The 16,332-nt window shown below is 63.9% G+C and overlaps 2 protein-coding genes across 4 annotated transcripts; one reads left to right on the top strand and one right to left on the bottom strand.

Annotated features, from left to right (window-relative positions):
• Window positions 1–101: 101 nt before the first annotated feature.
• LOC131479346 (far upstream element-binding protein 2) lies at window positions 102–8,165 on the top strand. 3 transcript variants are annotated; one of them, XM_058659887.1, is made up of 20 exons: window positions 102–591; window positions 1,504–1,600; window positions 1,958–1,996; window positions 2,186–2,225; window positions 2,640–2,689; window positions 2,822–2,893; window positions 3,282–3,339; window positions 3,453–3,627; window positions 3,702–3,800; window positions 3,887–3,985; window positions 4,060–4,162; window positions 5,399–5,499; window positions 5,592–5,736; window positions 5,826–5,986; window positions 6,065–6,174; window positions 6,281–6,369; window positions 6,452–6,652; window positions 6,762–6,839; window positions 6,942–7,102; window positions 7,972–8,165. In XM_058659887.1, the coding sequence occupies exons 1-20, from the start codon at window positions 343–345 to the stop codon at window positions 7,978–7,980; spliced, it is 2,136 nt and encodes a 711-aa protein (XP_058515870.1). In that variant the 5' UTR covers window positions 102–342; the 3' UTR covers window positions 7,981–8,165. The 3 variants fall into 3 exon arrangements, with proteins under 3 accessions (XP_058515870.1, XP_058515869.1, XP_058515871.1); XM_058659888.1 differs by having other exon boundaries at window positions 118–357; window positions 541–591; window positions 6,942–8,165; XM_058659886.1 differs by having other exon boundaries at window positions 107–591; window positions 6,942–8,165.
• A 1,152-nt stretch (window positions 8,166–9,317) lies between these two features.
• LOC131479350 (adenylate kinase isoenzyme 1-like) lies at window positions 9,318–16,296 on the bottom strand. Its single transcript, XM_058659908.1, has 5 exons — window positions 16,193–16,296; window positions 14,495–14,694; window positions 13,470–13,583; window positions 9,754–9,948; window positions 9,318–9,441 (listed from the first exon to the last, which is right to left on the bottom strand). The coding sequence occupies exons 1-5, from the start codon at window positions 16,251–16,253 to the stop codon at window positions 9,373–9,375; spliced, it is 639 nt and encodes a 212-aa protein (XP_058515891.1). The 5' UTR covers window positions 16,254–16,296; the 3' UTR covers window positions 9,318–9,372.
• Between the last annotated feature and the right edge of the window lie 36 nt (window positions 16,297–16,332).

Below are 16,332 nucleotides of genomic sequence, written 5' to 3'. Positions count from 1 at the left end.
CCCTGCCAGCAGCGCGTGGTTCATTGCCTCCCAGAGCTGTCCGTCACCTCGTCACCTCCCGCCCACTGCCCCTTGCCGCATTCCTATTGGTCGCTGAGCTCACAGGGCCTGGGATTGGTCGTCGCGGGAGAGCAGCGGCTGCTTCGGATTGGCCGAGACGACGGCGGCGACGGCAGCGACGGCGGGCAGGGAAGTCGGGCCGCGCTCTCTCTCTCCTCCCTCCCTCCCTCCCTGCCCGTCGTCTGCCCAGCCGCTGGCTTTCCCAGAGTGCTCCGCGGCCGTGTGGAGCGAGGCCTTGTTCCCGCGTTGAGCCGCCGCCGCCAGGCCCGGGCCCGCCGCGCCATGTCCGACTACAGCACGGGAGGCCCTCCGCCCGGGCCGCCGCCGTCGGCAGGCGGGGGAGCAGGAGGCGGAGGCGGCCCTGCTCCGGGCCCGCCGGGTGCTGGGGACCGGGGCGGCGGTGGTGGCGGTGGTGGCGGTGGAGGAGGCGGAGGAGGAGGGTCGGCCGGCGGCCCCTCGCAGCCGCCCGGCGGGGGCGGCCCGGGCATTCGCAAGGACGCCTTCGCCGACGCCGTGCAGCGGGCCCGCCAGGTGAGGGGGAAAGGCCACGGGGCCTGGGGCACGCGCACGGGGGAGGGGGAGGCTGTGCACGCGCACGGGGTGTGGGGGGGGGGGGAAAGCGAGCGAGCGCGCGCGCGCGCCTTGGAGCGCTCTGGAAAGCGGGGTGCACCGCCGGAGGGAGTGGGGGCACCCCGGCGCGTGACCATCCCCAGCTCCCCACACACCCCGTCCCCGTGCAGCAGCCAGGCCGACCTGGAACCTGTTGGGATTGAGGGGAGGGGGGGTGGCGCAGCCCAGGGACCACCTGAAAGGGGAAGCAAGGGTCTTGCTTGCTTATACCCCACCAAGAAAAAAAAAGTCACCACACATCTGGGCCCGGGGCATCCCCTGCCCCCCCCCCAAAAAATCCCAATTGCCTTCGTGTAGCTTTCCCAGGACCAAAAGGCTGCAGTAGCGGACCCGTGTACCCTTCCCCGAGTCTAGCAAGACCCTTTAAGGGCTTGTGGGGGGCTCTGGGTCGCTTGCAGGGGCTGAGGAGAGCTGGGAGGGTGTCCCTTCTGTGTTTGGGGTGGCCTGCCGGATGTGGAGGGCCTGGCAGGTGCACACACCCGGTGTGCCCCCCCTCCCCCGGAAAGGAGGCAGGCTCCTGTCTGGTCCATGGTGGGGTGGGGGGTCTGCAGCCACGCGGGGAGAGGGGACTGAGCTGGGGTTTGCGGGGGGCCGAGGTGTCCCCATGGATGGGGTTTTGGTGCGTGGAGCTGGGCCTTGCTGGAGAGGGGTGTGTGCCCCAGGCACCTGGCGGGAGTGACACCTGTGCCAACAGTGGCTGTGTGTGCCCCGCAGGGGGCTCCCCCTCCTGAGCCGGGGGGAGCTGCCCCTTCCCCTGACACACACACACATCCCGGGATGGTGGGTAAATCCTCCACACTTCCCTCTTTGTAGATCGCAGCCAAGATCGGAGGTGATGCTGCCACCTCAGTGAACAATAGCACTCCTGACTTTAATTTTGGGGGCCAGAAGAGGCAACTGGAAGATGGAGGTACCTGCTTGCCTTTCCAGCCCGGGGGTCCGGCGCTTGAGGGAGAGGGGTGGGGGTTCCCAGCTGGGAGGGATGCAGAGAGATCTTCCGTTTCGATTCCTTCCTCCATGTGGTTGCACCGGCCGGGGCACACCCAGGAGCCTGAAGCTTCCTCCGGGTCTCCCAGGCTGTCCCTACTGCCTTCCCCCGGGGGCATTAGCAGGGAGCTGGATGGGAAGTGGAGCAGCTGGGACAGCAGCTTGTATGATGTTGACGGGAGGCCGTGTACCCTACTGCTCCCCACGCTGGCCAGGCCAGGTGGCCGCAGCAGCCGTGGGCGGGTGGCCATGTGTTGACGTCCCTTCTGCTTGTCCACAGATCAACCAGAGAGCAAAAAGCTGGCGTCCCAGGGAGACTGTGAGTCCATGGGGCAGCTTTCGGGGGGCAGGGGACCCTGAGCCCTGGCCACTCCCTTTCCCGAAGCTGCCTGTGTTCGCAGCCTGGGGCTCACAGGTCCTGGAGAGGGCTCCTTGGTACCCCCTGGGCGGGCAGGTCACAGCCCAGGTGGGAAGCTGACACCGTTTGCCCCTCGGGTTGTCTCTGCAGCGCTCGGTTCTCAACTGGGACCCATCCATCCTCCACCCAGGTGAGCGGCCACCCTGGGGAGCCTGGGCAGGGCTCTGGGTGCAGGCCCTGAGGGTCAGGGCCTGCAGGCTGTGGGGCTCTGGGCAGCAGACACAAGGTCCCTCAGAGGCCGTGGTAGGAAGGGCCTTGGCGCTGCAGGAGCCTCGGGCGTGGGCTGCTCCTAAAGCCTGTTCCCTGTAGACATGGAATGTGGCGGCCGCACAGTCAGGCTCTTGCGTTGCTGGGAGTCCATGGACGTCCAGCGGCCTTGTCAGTTCTGGTCTGTCTCCCATGCTGGCAGCCAGCTAGCCATGCCACCCTGTCCGTTGGAACTCTGGGGGCTTGAGGCCTGGAGCATGGCTGGTACCCCCTGGGGGTGGGCATGGCCTGGGGGACCCTCTGCACCCCCCACTAAGATGGCCTTGTGTTTCTGCAGGACCTCAATGACAGAGGAATACAGGGTCCCAGATGGCATGGTGGGCCTGAGTGAGTGCGGGTCCCTGGGGTCCAGGAGGGCTTCCCTGGGCGGGGCTGCCAGGCAGTGAGGCATCCCAGCCACCTGCCCTGCCCGTGACATCCAGGCCCGCTCGACAGCCACTGTATCTCCTTCCCCTACAGTCATCGGCAGAGGTGGCGAGCAGATTAACAAGATCCAGCAGGATTCCGGCTGCAAAGTGCAGATCTCCCCAGGTACGGCGGGACTGGGCTGAGCTGGGCAGGCCTTGCCTGGTTCCTGGGGCTGGCACCTGCGTGCACCCAACCCTGGTGAGTTGAGGGCCTGGTGTGGCCAGACAGCGGGCAAGGGTGTGCCATGAGGCAAGGCAGGGAATGCTAGGGAAACCCTTAGCTGAGGTGAGGTATGTGGGCTCGGGCCTGGGGTGCCTGGGTAATGCTCTGGGACTGGGAGCCAGGAATGCACCTTCTGGAATCTTCTCTCCCCTGCTGTTTTCCTTCAATCACCTTGGCCTGTGCTGAGCAGCCTCCCAAGGGTGTGGGGGCCACAGCGTGGGGACCTGGGTGGTTCTGGAAGTTTCTTCGTCTCTAGGAGGGCCCTGACCCTGTCTCCTCTCTCCTCTAGACAGCGGTGGTCTACCTGAGCGCAGTGTGTCCTTGACGGGCGCCCCCGAATCTGTGCAGTAAGTCCCCACCAGGGCCACCGCGGGGAGGGCCCAAGCCTGCACAACCCGACCCCTGGCCCTCTTGCTGCAGTCTGTACCCTTCTGAGCCCGCCCCGTTCTTGTCTCCCCAGGAAAGCCAAGATGATGTTAGACGACATTGTGTCTCGGGGGCGCGGGGGCCCCCCTGGGCAGTTCCACGACAGTGCCAACGGGGGCCAGAACGGCACGGTGCAGGAGGTCATGATTCCCGCGGGCAAGGCCGGCCTGGTGATCGGCAAAGGCGGGGAGACCATCAAGCAGCTGCAGGTGAGCCCGGGGCCCGGGCCGGCTAGTGCTGCCCCAGGTGCCCAGCCCCGTACTGACGGGCATCACTGCTGCAGGAGCGCGCCGGCGTCAAGATGATCTTAATCCAGGACGGCTCGCAGAACACGAACGTGGACAAGCCCCTGCGCATCATCGGGGACCCCTACAAAGTGCAGGTGCGCGCCTCGCTGCGCCTTGAGCGGGGGCCAGGGGGCTGGGGCCACGCCGCCCGTCCCAGCCCCCGCCTCCACTGTGTGCGCAGCAAGCCTGTGAGATGGTGATGGACATCCTGCGTGAGCGCGACCAGGGCGGCTTCGGGGACCGCAACGAGTACGGCTCGAGGATCGGCGGGGGCATCGACGTGAGTGGGGCTCCCGGGGGGCGGCGGGCAGCAGGAAGGAGGCCCGCGCCGACCCAGGCAGCTTCCGCCCTCAGGTGCCCGTGCCCCGGCATTCGGTGGGCGTGGTCATCGGCCGCAGCGGGGAGATGATCAAGAAGATCCAGAACGACGCGGGCGTGCGCATCCAGTTCAAGCAAGGTGAGCGGGCCGGCCCTGGGCCACACCCACCCGCTGCCTGGGCCCCTGCGGGCCGGCCCTCGGCCACACACACACCCGCTGCCTGGGCCCCTGCGGGCCGGCCCTCGGCCACACCCACCCGCTGCCTGGGCCCCTGCGGGCCGGCCCTCGGCCACACCCACCCGCTGCCTGGGCCCCTGCAGGCCGGCCCTCGGCCACACCCACCCGCTGCCTGGGCCCCTGCGGGCCGGCCCTGGGCCACACCCACCCGCTGCCTGGGCCCCTGCAGGCCGGCCCTCGGCCACACCCACCCGCTGCCTGGGCCCCTGCGGGCCGGCCCTCGGCCACACCCACCCGCTGCCTGGGCCCCTGCGGGCCGGCCCTGGGCCACACCCACCCGCTGCCTGGGCCCCTGCGGGCCGGCCCTGGGCCACACCCACCCGCTGCCTGGGCCCCTGCGGGCCGGCCCTCGGCCACACACACCCGCTGCCTGGGCCCCTGCGGGCCGGCCCTGGGCCACACCCACCCGCTGCCTGGGCCCCTGCGGGCCGGCCCTCGGCCACACACACACCCGCTGCCTGGGCCCCTGCGGGCCGGCCCTGGGCCACACCCACCCGCTGCCTGGGCCCCTGCGGGCCGGCCCTGGGCCACACCCACCCGCTGCCTGGGCCCCTGCAGGCCGGCCCTCGGCCACACCCACCCGCTGCCTGGGCCCCTGCGGGCCGGCCCTCGGCCACACCCACCCGCTGCCTGGGCCCCTGGCGGGTCGGCGCGCTCCCCGAGCCTGGCAAGGTGTGTGGGCAGTGTGGATGTGGTTCCGCAGAACCAGTGCTGGGGTGCCCCAAGTGGGAGCTGCCTCCCTCACAGCCCAGGACAAGCGCCTGGCTCCGGACTGGCTCAGCTGCAGCCAGTGCGGCCACTTAGAAGTGAGCCAGCAGTTTATCTGAGAGAAGACAAGAGCAAGAGGGATCTTCCGTGCAGTGCTCCATCCCCCTCCTGGCATGGCTGGGCCGGGCCAGGCTGAAGCCAGGAGTGCCACCTGGTCTCCTATGTGGCCTTGGGGGCCCAAGCACTGAGGTCACCCTCCGCTGCCTTGCCGGACACACTGGCAGGGGACTGGATCAGAAGCGGAGCAGCGAGGACTGCTGTGTCCCTGTGGGATGCCAGTGCCACAGGCTGGCAGGCCCCGGGGCTCTGCAGAGGCCGTGCTGGCTGGGGTCTGAGCTGCTCCCTCTGCTCTCTGGGTGCTGGCACCAGATGATGGCACGGGTCCTGAGAAGATCGCCCACATCATGGGACCCCCGGACAGGTGTGAGCACGCAGCCCGCATCATCAATGACCTCCTACAGAGCCTTCGGGTAGGTGGCCGGGGGGAGATGCCAGTCCACCCCATCTCCCATGCAGTGCCGGCCCACCTGGCTGCCAGCTCACCCGCCTCCCTGTCTTGCAGAGTGGGCCCCCAGGCCCTCCCGGGGGTCCTGGCATGCCCCCTGGCGGCCGGGGTCGGGGACGAGGCCAAGGCAGCTGGGGCCCTCCTGGCGGGGAGGTGACCTTCTCCATCCCCACGCACAAGTGCGGGCTGGTCATCGGCCGCGGTGAGTAGGGCATCTCCACTTCGGGCCCCTCAGTCCCCTCCCAGGCTGCCCACCCGGCCGCCCGCCCATCACCCGCTGCGGCCCTGCAGGTGGCGAGAACGTGAAAGCCATAAACCAGCAGACGGGCGCCTTCGTGGAGATCTCCCGGCAGCTACCGCCCAACGGCGACCCCAACTTCAAGCTCTTCATCATCCGGGGCTCCCCCCAGCAGATCGACCACGCCAAGCAGCTCATTGAGGAGAAGATTGAGGTGGGCTCGGGCGGGTTCCCGGGGGCTGCAGCCCACTCCCCTCCTCTAGCCCGCTCACCCCTGCCTCCTCCCCTGCAGGGTCCTCTCTGCCCTGTGGGACCTGGGCCCGGTGGACCAGGCCCTGCTGGCCCCATGGGTCCCTTCAACCCTGGGCCTTTCAACCAGGGACCCCCTGGAGCTCCCCCACAGTGAGTAACATTCGGCTTGCCAAGGCCGCTGTGCGGGTACGGGGCTGGGGACCCAGGTCCTGGCCTTGGGGGTCCCCCAGCTCACAGCTCCCGGTCTCCTCCACAGCGCCGGTGGCCCTCCTCCTCACCAGTACCCTCCCCAGGGCTGGGGCGGCACCTACCCCCAGTGGCAGCCCCCTGCGCCTCATGACCCCAGTAAGTAGGGGCTTTGGCCCCAGCGCGGGGGGCTGGGCCTGCCTGCCAGGCCTGCCCCTCAGCCACACCCCTGTGCTCCTAGACAAAGCTGCAGCAGCAGCCGCCGACCCCAATGCCGCCTGGGCCGCCTACTACTCGCATTACTACCAGCAGCCCCCGGGCCCTGTGCCCGGCCCCGCTCCGGCCCCTGCAGCTCCGCCCGCCCAGGGGGAGCCCCCGCAGCCCCCGCCTGCTGGCCAGTCGGACTACACCAAGGCCTGGGAGGAGTACTACAAGAAGATCGGTGAGCCGACGCCACGCCCCTGGCTAGAGGGGCTTCGTGCCCTGTCCTCGGGGTGGGGGTGGCGAGGCTGCTGACCCTTCTGTGCCCACCCGTCCCCGTCCCCCTGCAGGCCAGCAGCCGCAGCAGCCAGGCGCGCCCCCGCAGCAGGACTACACCAAGGCCTGGGAGGAGTACTACAAAAAGCAGGGTGAGCCAGCGGGCGCCGCGGGCAGGACGGGGTCGGGGCAAGGCAGCCCTGCCCGCAGCCAGCCACTCGACTCACCCTGCATTCCTTCCCCCCACCGCACAGCGCAAGTGGCCACCGGAGGGGGTCCGGGAGCGCCCCCAGGCTCCCAGCCGGACTACAGTGCTGCCTGGGCCGAGTACTACCGCCAGCAGGCCGCCTACTACGGACAGAGCCCCGGTCCCGGCGGCCCCCAGCCGCCTCCCGCCCAGCAGGGACAGCAGCAGGCAAGTGGGAACTGCCACCCTCCTCCTCCTCCTTTCTCCTTCCAACCCCCGGCCACCGTCCATCCTGCCTTAGTGGGTAGCGCCGGAAATCCCTTCCCCTGCGGGGTGTGCCCTTGATGCCTGCTGCAGCGGGGGCCGCGTGGCCAGAGGTCTCCGGGAGTGCCCACGTGCCCGCCGGGGCAGCGCACGCTAGGGCCAGAGGCTAACGAAGAGGCCTCCCTCCGCCAGCCGCTCGTTCCTGTGTGAGCTGCCGACGCTGGGGCGCTGCCAACAGAGGTGGAACTGTGAGCTGGTGGGCAGCCCCGGGCTGGGCCGCCCCCGCTCGAGATCTGGCCACTCGGGAAGAAAACGGCTATTCTTTCCCCCCTTTTTCTGCATCACTTTTTGGTCTTTTTTTTCTCTTCCCTTTACGTTTTTGAAAGCCACGATCTTTGTTTTCCTCGCCCGTGTCCTTGTCCGAGTGACTGTCGCGGGCGGCCCGGCCGGCGGGGAGGGGCCGAGGGGGAGCAGCCTGTGGGTGTGGGCGCGCTCGCTCCGCCGTGTCCGGTCGGATCTGTGAAATGGGCAATGACCATCGCTGCCACCTGCCAACCTACCTCACAGGGGTGTTGTGGGGACGCCGCGGTCGTGGTCGTGGTCGCGGAAATGGTTTCTGTCGCGTTCGCCGGGAGCCGCCGCCTTCCGTGGGGCCGGGGGGCTCCCCTCTCCGCCTCATCCCGCACACCTGCTGTCCTCTCCCCTCCCTGCTCCTCCTCCTCCTCCTCCTCCTCCTGCAGCCAGGCCCAGAGCGCCAGCCAGAGGACACCACGCGTCCCGCCCGGCCCGCCCCTGCCCGTGGTGACCGATTGCTGTCTCTTCCCTCTCCACAGGCGCAATGAATCCAATGTGAACTTCCTCATCTGTGAAAAAAAATCTTTTTTTTTTTTTTCCCATTTTGTTCTGTTTGGGGGCTTTGTCTGCTTCTTTTTGGTTTTGTTTGTTTGGCGAGAGAGCGATGGCTGCCACTGGGGGTGTGGGGAGCCCCGGGCGAGGCTGGAGCTTGGGGGGGGCCCTGGCGCCCTCCCCCCGGCCTGCACCCCACCCCACCATCTCCCCGGGGGACCCTTCACTAGGGCCAGCCGTGGAAGATAGCGAGGAACTGAGTCCTGCCAAAAATAAATTACAAACACGAGACAGCAGAACAAAAAAAGTATAAAATTTTATATATATTTAAGAAAAAAAAAAAACAGAAACTTCTAATCCCTCCCCCCAGCTTCCAGAAACTGCCTCTGAGTGAGGGGAGGCCCCAGTTCGCTCCCTGCCACCTTGGCCTCTTGTTTTTAAAATAAACTTTAAAAGGAAAAAAAAAGTCACTCTTTGCTACTTTTTTTTTTTTTCCTTTTTTTAGTTAGAGTTGGAACATTCCTTGGACCAGGTGTTGGTTTGGCAGGACCTCCCCCCACCTGCCCGCCTCTCTCTCTCCCTCTCTCTCTCTCTCTCTCTCCCCTCTTCCTCCTCCTCCTCTCGCTGCTCCTCAGCCCTGCTCAGCCCCCTCTCCCCCTCTCCAGAACTTGGTTGTTTTCATGTGTCGAAGAGGAGAGATTTAAACTAAACCGAAAATGAGAACAAAACAAAAACTTGTATGGCAGTTTTTACTTTTTATCGCTCGTTTTTAACTTCACAAATAAATGATAACAAAACCTCCTGGCGTCTGCTGGCTGCTGTGTGTCCCCATCGCTGCGCCACCAGCCCGACCCCGCAGTGGCCGTGTGTCGCTCATGTTGTCATTGTCCTTAGAGCAGGAACACAAAATGTTTTCCCACAGGCGCGTTGTGCTCTCTTAACTCCTCTTGCCGTTTTTTTTTCCTTTTCCTTTTTTGATTAAATAAAGTGCTTTTTGTTTAAAAATTGCACATGGGCTGCGGTTGTTGTGTTGGTAAAGGGAGAAGGCCTGGGTGGGAGGCGGGGGGCAGGGAGGGCACGGGGATTCCCTGGGGGGGCCTGTCGGGGGTCATCCCCTCACTGGCCTGGGACCTGGGGACGAGGCATGGGCTGGGGCTGTCCCCAGGGACGGGTCCCCAGGGACGCAGACGGTGGGCTCTGCCTCCTCTTTGTGCCCTGCCAGCGGCTCAGGGCACACAGCTGGAGGCCCAGGGCACAGCCTCTCCCATAGGCCAGGGTTCACAGTGAATTCAGGGACCCCCCCCCATCATCACCTGCACCTGGCAGCTGCCGGGGTCCCGCCCCAAGGCGCTCACCTCAATGCCCCGCGCCCCCCAGGCCTGCCCGGGTCACTGCAGGCTCTCGATGACAGAGCAGCATTTGGCCAAGATGCTCTCCGGTGAGTCTTCCGCCAAGATCTAGACAAGGGGCAGAGCAGGGAAGTCCATGGGGCCGGAGCTGCCCCTCAACACACACCCAGGAGAGGGCGGTGGGCCACCGGCAGCCGGGCCCCTCTGCCCCTGCCCTAGGGGCATACCTTGACCTTGGGCTGGGTGGCACCGGGGCCCTTTTCCCTTGGTTGACAGGAAGTTCATCTGCCAAAGAACCGACCATGGATTTCCCATCCCAGTAAACTCAGCTTTTCAGGAGCCGGCTTACAAACAGGAGTCCTCCCACCCTGTCACAGCCCCACCCCTGACTCCCATGCCCCAGGGCCCGGCAGCACCCACACTTCGCAGCAGCTTCTTGTTCTGGTAAAAGGTCAGGACTGGCTCGCACGAGGTGTAGTGAGCGTCCAGCCGCCTGTGGATGGCCGGCTCGGAGTCGTCCTCACGGGGCTCCAGCTGCCGGCGCCGCAGCACCCGCCGGACCATGGTCTCCATGGAGCAGTCCAACACGATGACCGCGCTGGGGGCCCGGCCCACCTGGGCACGCAACCAGGGCGACAGGTGAGCCTGGGGCACCTTTCCCCAGCAGGAAAGTCACAGCTCCTCCCCCTGGTCTATCTTGATTTTTTTTCTTTAAGAGTTACTTTTGTTAGGCAGATATACAGAGAGAAAGGGACACAGGAAAATCTTTATTCCACTGGTTCACACCCCAAATGGCCACAATGGCCAGAGCTGAGCCAGTCTGAAGCCAGGAGCCAGGAGCTTCTTCTGGGTCTCCCACGTGGGTGCAGGGTCCCAAGGCTCTAGGCCATCCTCCACTGCTTTCCCAGGCCACAGGCAGGGAGCTGGATGGGAAGTGGAGCAGCCGTGGCACGAACCAGTGCCCACATAGGATCCAGGCATTTGCAGCGGGTAGGTTTAACAACTAGGCTATAATGCTGGGCTTTATGTTGATATTTTGTAAATTCATTTTTTGAGTTAGATCTTCCATCTGCCGAGTCACACCATGGGCTACTGCATCTGGGTCTCCCTATGGGGGGGCTACAGGGTGCCAAGCCCCTGGACCCTCACTGCTGCCTCCCAGGGGTGTGCACCTGGGAGTTCAGGACCAGGCTGGGGACGGGGAGGGGTGGACTTGGCATCCAGGCCGTACAAAGCTATACAGCTATAGCACCGTCACAACAGCCAGGGGAGGTGAAGGGCTAACTCCATGTATGTTTTTTATTTCAACTTGAAAGGTCGAGTACCAGAGCAGAAAGGCAGCAGAGCCACAGACGATCTTCCCGTCTGCGGGGCGCATCTCCGTGCTTGGGCCCCGGCCACCCACAGAGGGAGACCAGCCTGGAGCTCCCCGGCGGCTCCTGCCTTCCGCCCGGCCCAGCCCTTGGCTGCTGTGGCCACTTGGGGGGCTGAACCAGCGGCTGGGAGAGCTCCCCGATCTTTTCTGCCTCTGTGTCTCCAACAAAACAGGAAGATATTGTTGAGGAAAAAAAAAAAACCTTCTGCCAGCCACCTCTTCCAGGCGCCAACCTTTGTCCCGAAACACACCTGCCCTGACTCCCTTCCCAGGGCCACGAGACAGCCCTGTCCCTAGGCGGTCTCCGTCCCTGGGTGTTGGGGGCGCCCTGTGCTGCGTCCTGGATGGGGGGGCGGGGACGTGTGTGTGTGTGTGTGTGTGTGTGACAGACATGTACCCACACAGGGCTCTCACCTTGCTCCAGGAAGCAGGTGCGGGATGATGGGAGATGGCCCAGGTAGGTGGAACTGTCACCTCCCCCTACACAGCCCCACCCTGAAAGGGCACCCTGAGGGGGAGCGGGCGCTGGTCCTGTCCCAGAAGGTGGCGGGAGGGGTTAGGGGATACTTGAATCTTTCCCCGCCCCCCACAACTTGCAGAGGGCGTGGCCCTGTGTGTGTGTGGGTGGGTGTGGGTGGGCTGCCAGACTTTACCCAGCGCCCCTCCCCCACAGGGCTTTCCTCAGTCTCCCTGTGTGATCACACAGCAGGTGTCGGCCTTCCACTCAGAGGTCACATCCCGCCTCCAGGGTCCTGCTGGGGGATCCTCTGCTGGTCTGGGGTCTGGTCACCCTGGCTGGTGTGGCAGAAGTGTGTGTGTGGGGGGGACAGGGTGGAGGAGGGGAGGGTGGGGCCTCTTCAAGCCACGCCCAGTGGGTCCCCAACTCTGCAAGCGCCCCTCTAGGAACACACCACCAATGCCTGAGCTAGGCAGGCTCACCCCGTTAGGCTCCCAGTCTGGCCCACGCAGCGCCCATCCAAATACAGGTCCCAGGCATCTAGAAAGTTCTCTCCCTTGCACAGAGACAAAACTGCTCTTGTAGTACACGTTCTTTGGGGTGTGTTTTTGGCGAGCATTTGCTCTCAATGCGTCGGCACTCCCTCCCCACCAAACGGGGGGGGGGCCTCTGCGATGGAGAAGCAATGGGGTGAAGGTGGGGGTGGGGTGACGGTCAGATGGGGCTACACAGCAAGCGGTGTGGGGTTCCTATGGGGGCTCCTGGAGGGCACCCTACCCCTAAATGGACTCCCTACTCCTGTGTGATATCGGGGTGTGGAAGGTTCTGGAAGATGAGTTAGTCCAGGCACGGCAGCGCTGATGGGCAGCCCAGCGCTCGGTCAAAAGCTTGGGAAAGCCAGCTCGCTGCGGTTGCCATGGGGATGTGCAGGGCCTGCAGTGCCAAGTCAGTCGGGTTTTATGTGTGTGTGTGTGTGTGTTTCCCAGAGAAGTTGGGTGTTGCTGGAACAGTAGCCATGTGGATGTAAAAAGCCGCGCTGTGGGGCTGGCCACCTGTGCACGGGGATGCTGCCTCCGTGAGCTGGGACAGAGCAGTGGGTGCAGGGAAGGCTTCCACAGTCAGGGCAGTGCTGGCCCCAGGAATGGAGATGAACACTGCTGGGTGACTCCCAGGAGCCTGGGGCTGGGCTGCTTCAAAGCCAGGCTCCGGGAACTCCATCCAGCTCCCCACTCCCCGCGGGGTTTGTGGTGTGCCGGTTCGAATCCTGGCTGCACTGCTTCCCCTTTACTCCCTGCTCCAATTGTCTGGGAAAGCAGCAGAAGATGGCCCAAGCGCCTGGGGTCCCTGCCACATGCCAGGTGGAGACCCCAGATGTCATGTGCCTGTATGGCAGTCGGGAGTTAAGATCACGCAGGGCGGTGGGTTATACCTGCCCGCTGTTGGGCCCTGCACGATGGCTCAGTTGGCTAATCTGCCCCCTTGCAAGCGCCGGGCTCCCATTTGGGCACTGGTTTGTGTCCCGGCTGCTCCACTTCCCTTCCAGCTCCCTGCTTGTGGCCTGGGAAAGCAGTGGAGGACGGTCCAAAGCCTTGGGACCCTGCACCCGTGTGGAAGACCCAGGAGAAGCTCCTGGCTCCTGGCTGCTGCAGCCACTTGGGGAGTGAACCAGCAGATATAGCATCTTTCTGTCTCTCCTCACTGTAAATCTGACATTCCAATAAAAATACAGTCTTTAAAAATAAAGTACTTTTTCCCAGCAGCTCCGCTTCCCATCCAGCTCCCTGCTTATGGCCTGGGAAAGCAGTTGAGGACGGCTCAAAGCCTTGGGACACTGCACCCGCGTGGGAGACCCGGAGGAGGTTCCAGGTTCCCGGCTTCGGGTCGGCGCGCATCGGCCCGTTGCAGCTCACTTGGGGAGTGAATCATCGGATGGAAGATCTTCCTCTCTGTCTCTCCTCCTCTGTGTATATCTGGCTGTAATAAAATGAATGAATCTTTAAAAAAAAAAATTTAAAAAAATAAAGTACTTTTGATCTGTGATTGGCTATGGAGGGCGGACTGGGAGGACCCAGATTGCACTGTGTTTTAGCTAGCACACAGGGGGTGCCCAGGTGCCTGAATGGGCAGGAAGGCAGAGAAAGGGTCTCCCTGAGCCTTCCCCTCGCTCCTCCCCACCTCGTCTTCCTCGGATTGCCCACCCAGGCCAAACCTCACTTGAGGTGGGGCAGCTGCGTTCCCAGGTGCGCCAGGGGGCTGGTCCACGGGCGCACCCCCACCACACCTGCACACCCTGCGCTCACTCACGAGGCGCTCGAACTCCTTGGCCTGCTGCAGCCCGCGCGGAAAGCCGTTTATGAGGAAGCCCCGGCTCTCAGGGTGCGCCAGCATCTTGTTGGTGACCATGTCCAGAACGACGCCCTGAGATGACAGAAGTGTGTGTGTGTGTGTGCAGCCAGTGTGAGCCGCAGGGGTCGGTCGTTCACCCCCGAGCGGTCACCAGGGTGCGTCGGGCTGCCCCTTCCCCGCCCCGGGACAGAACCTGGAGCTGACACAGTCCCCTCATCCCCAACCCGGCACCCCGCAGTCTGAGCCTGGCCGGAAATGCAGCTGAACACAGGATCCTCCACCCCAAGGGTCGGGGGTGGGTGGCTGTCTCTCCCAGGCCCCAGGCACATCACGAGGTCAGCCCTAGGGTTTTCTCCCTTTTTTCGGGGTTGGGAGGATGAAGAAAGAACCCTAGAAGGGACTGGGGTCAGCATGCTGGCACAGTGCGTTAAGCCTCCATCTGCAATGCCACATCCCATGTGGACGCTGGTTTGTGTCCCGGCTGCTCCACTTCCCATCCAAGTCCCTGCTTGTAGCCTGGGAAGGCAGCGTAGGAGCATGGCCCAAAGCCTTGGGATCCTGCCCTCGCGTGGGAGACCCGGATGGAGCTGCTGTCTCCTGGCCGTTTGGGGAGAGAACCAGTGGATGGAAGGGCTCGCTCTCTGTTTTCTCCTTCTCACCAACAGAGAAATGAAATCTTTGAATTAAAAGAAAAGAGCCTGTCTGTTCCTCCCCCGCCCTCTCTCAGGGGTCGGCTGACCTTGGGCTGGAGTCTCAAGTGTTAGGCACCTGCTAAAGACCTTCTAGAAATGATGTCACACCCCCCACCTCTGGCTGGGGTGCCCCATTTCAACAAGAGGACATGGAGGTCCAGCAGAGACGGGGAGGAGGGGGACACAACCCAGCAATGGGCACACGCTGGGAGTAGCAGGCTGAGAGGGAGCGGGACCAGCCTCCACCCACCCCCTACACGGCCACTCGCGACCCCGGTCGTGACTGCTCACCGTGGGCACCAGGAGCCCCTGTAGCATGATGTCGCGGATCTGGCGGCCCCTCTGCGTGTGCTGCCGGGCCTCCTGCCTCAGCAGCTGGCCCAGGCCCACATGGCAGAAGCCATACTTGGCGGCCATATTCTTGCACTGTGTCTCTTTGCCAGAACCGGGGCCGCCCACCACAAAGATAATCAGAGAGGACTTGAGGGCATCTGGTGGGGGGGGCACCCGGGGTGGGAGTCGGGGAGACAGGGAAAGGCGAGTGAGTGCCTGCTGGGCACTGGCCACTGGGCGGCAATGTCCCCTTCAGCCCTAAGGTGGCATGGTTGGGGGGCAGGCCGGAGGGTACAGGGCCAGGTGTGCTGTGTGCTGGCCCACCTGTGGACGAGGGTGTGAACTTAAGCCAGCCGGTTGCTGGGTGTGTGTGTGCGTGGAGGGGAGGGGAAAGCTTCACAAACAACTCTACTGCTCCATTTCACAGCTGAGAAAACTGAGGCTTGGCTGGGGAACGGGGCGTGCCGCGTTCAGGCCACACCACCCTGCATGGCTCTTGATTCCATCCTAGCCATAGAGGTCCCCCCACTGCTCCTTTGAACTTGACCTATTCGTTTTTCCCCTAACCTCCTCCCCTCTCCCTTTCCTGTGGTGGCTCACAGTTCCCCCTTGCGGCCTTTCCTAACTTCTGCGAAACCAGCTTCACATGGCTGTGGGGTGTGTGTGCGGGGTAGGTAGGTGGGGGGGTGTTTAGTGACACAGCAGGTTAAGCCACTGCAAAGCAATGCCAACTTTCTATAACCGAAAAGGTTCGAAACCCAGTTGCTGCACTTGCTGCAGCTCCCTGCTAGGACAATCCAAAAAGCAGCCGGAGATGGCCCAAGCCACCCACACGGGCGACGTCGACACAGCTCTTGGCTCCTGGCTTCGGCAGGAGCGTCTTTCTCCATCTTTTCAAAATTTTTTACACATTTTTTTTAATTGGAAAGTCAGATATACAGAGAGGAGGAGAGACAGAGAGGAAGATCTTCAGTCTCCAGGTGGCCGCAACAGCCAAAGCTGAGCCGATCACAAGCCGGGAGCCAGGAGCCTCTCCCGGGTCTCCCACGCAGGTGCAAGGTCCCAAGGCTTTGGGCCGTCCTCCACTGCTTTCCCAGGCCACAAGCAGGGAGCTGGAACGGACGTGGGCCTGCTGGGATTAGAACCAGCGCCCATCTGGGATCCCAGCAGCGGTGCAGGCTAGGTGAGAATTTTAGCCACTAGGCTTTTACGCCGGGCTCTCAAAATGTTTATTCAAAGAGCCTCCTCTGGGGCCAGGGTTGCGGCATTGCAAGTTAAAACGTCTCTCACAGGAGCTCCCTGCAAACACACCCCAGAAAGCAGTGCCTGTGTCCCAAATGCTTGGGCCCCTCACACCTCCATGGGATCCCTGGCTGCCCTTCAGCCCAGGACGGCCCCAGCCATGGGGGCCACTGGGGAGTGACCTGGCCTCCCTCCCTCCCTCCGTCTCAGATAAATCCTATTTTAAAGAAGAAGTGTCGGCTTCCGAGGAGACAGGCACCCCCCAGGGCTGGCACGCAGCAGCAGCTGCTCTGGGTAGGGTAGTAGTGGGGTGCGCACGCCATCATGCTTTTTGGGGTGCTCCCTCCTGCTGCCGCCCCCCACTCCGTCACACATGACAGCCTCCTTCCCCTTTCTCGGTGGCGGCCACGTTACCCTTCTCTTGGGGCTTCAACGCTCTGCCCACTGGGGGAATCTTGGAATAGCACAGACCCATCCCAGCGGCGGCTGCCTTTTGGGGGGTCGGTCAGCACCCCCCCCCCGTCCCCTCCTCTGTCCCTCCCCATGCTCATCCA

This window comes from Ochotona princeps, unplaced genomic scaffold, assembly GCF_030435755.1.
Source record: "Ochotona princeps isolate mOchPri1 unplaced genomic scaffold, mOchPri1.hap1 HAP1_SCAFFOLD_246, whole genome shotgun sequence".
NCBI classification, from domain to species: domain Eukaryota; kingdom Metazoa; phylum Chordata; class Mammalia; order Lagomorpha; family Ochotonidae; genus Ochotona; species Ochotona princeps.
This window is presented reverse-complemented; position numbering and strand designations above follow the sequence as displayed.

Excerpts from the sequence above, each read along its gene's own strand:
- LOC131479346 (XM_058659886.1), top strand. The coding sequence starts at position 343 with ATGTCCGACTACAGCACGGGAGGCCCTCCGCCCGGGCCGCCGCCGTCG. Across the intron at positions 1,601-1,957 it reads GAGGCAACTGGAAGATGGAG|ATCAACCAGAGAGCAAAAAG; the intron begins GTACCTGCTTGC and ends GCTTGTCCACAG. Across the intron at positions 2,226-2,639 it reads CCCATCCATCCTCCACCCAG|GACCTCAATGACAGAGGAAT; the intron begins GTGAGCGGCCAC and ends GTGTTTCTGCAG.
- LOC131479350 (XM_058659908.1), bottom strand. The coding sequence starts at position 16,253 with ATGGGTCTGTGCTATTCCAAGATTCCCCCAGTGGGCAGAGCGTTGAAG. Across the intron at positions 14,695-16,192 it reads GTTGAAGCCCCAAGAGAAGG|ATGCCCTCAAGTCCTCTCTG; the intron begins GTAACGTGGCCG and ends CCCCCCCACCAG. Across the intron at positions 9,442-9,753 it reads ACAAGAAGCTGCTGCGAAGT|ATCTTGGCGGAAGACTCACC; the intron begins GTGGGTGCTGCC and ends CCCCTTGTCTAG.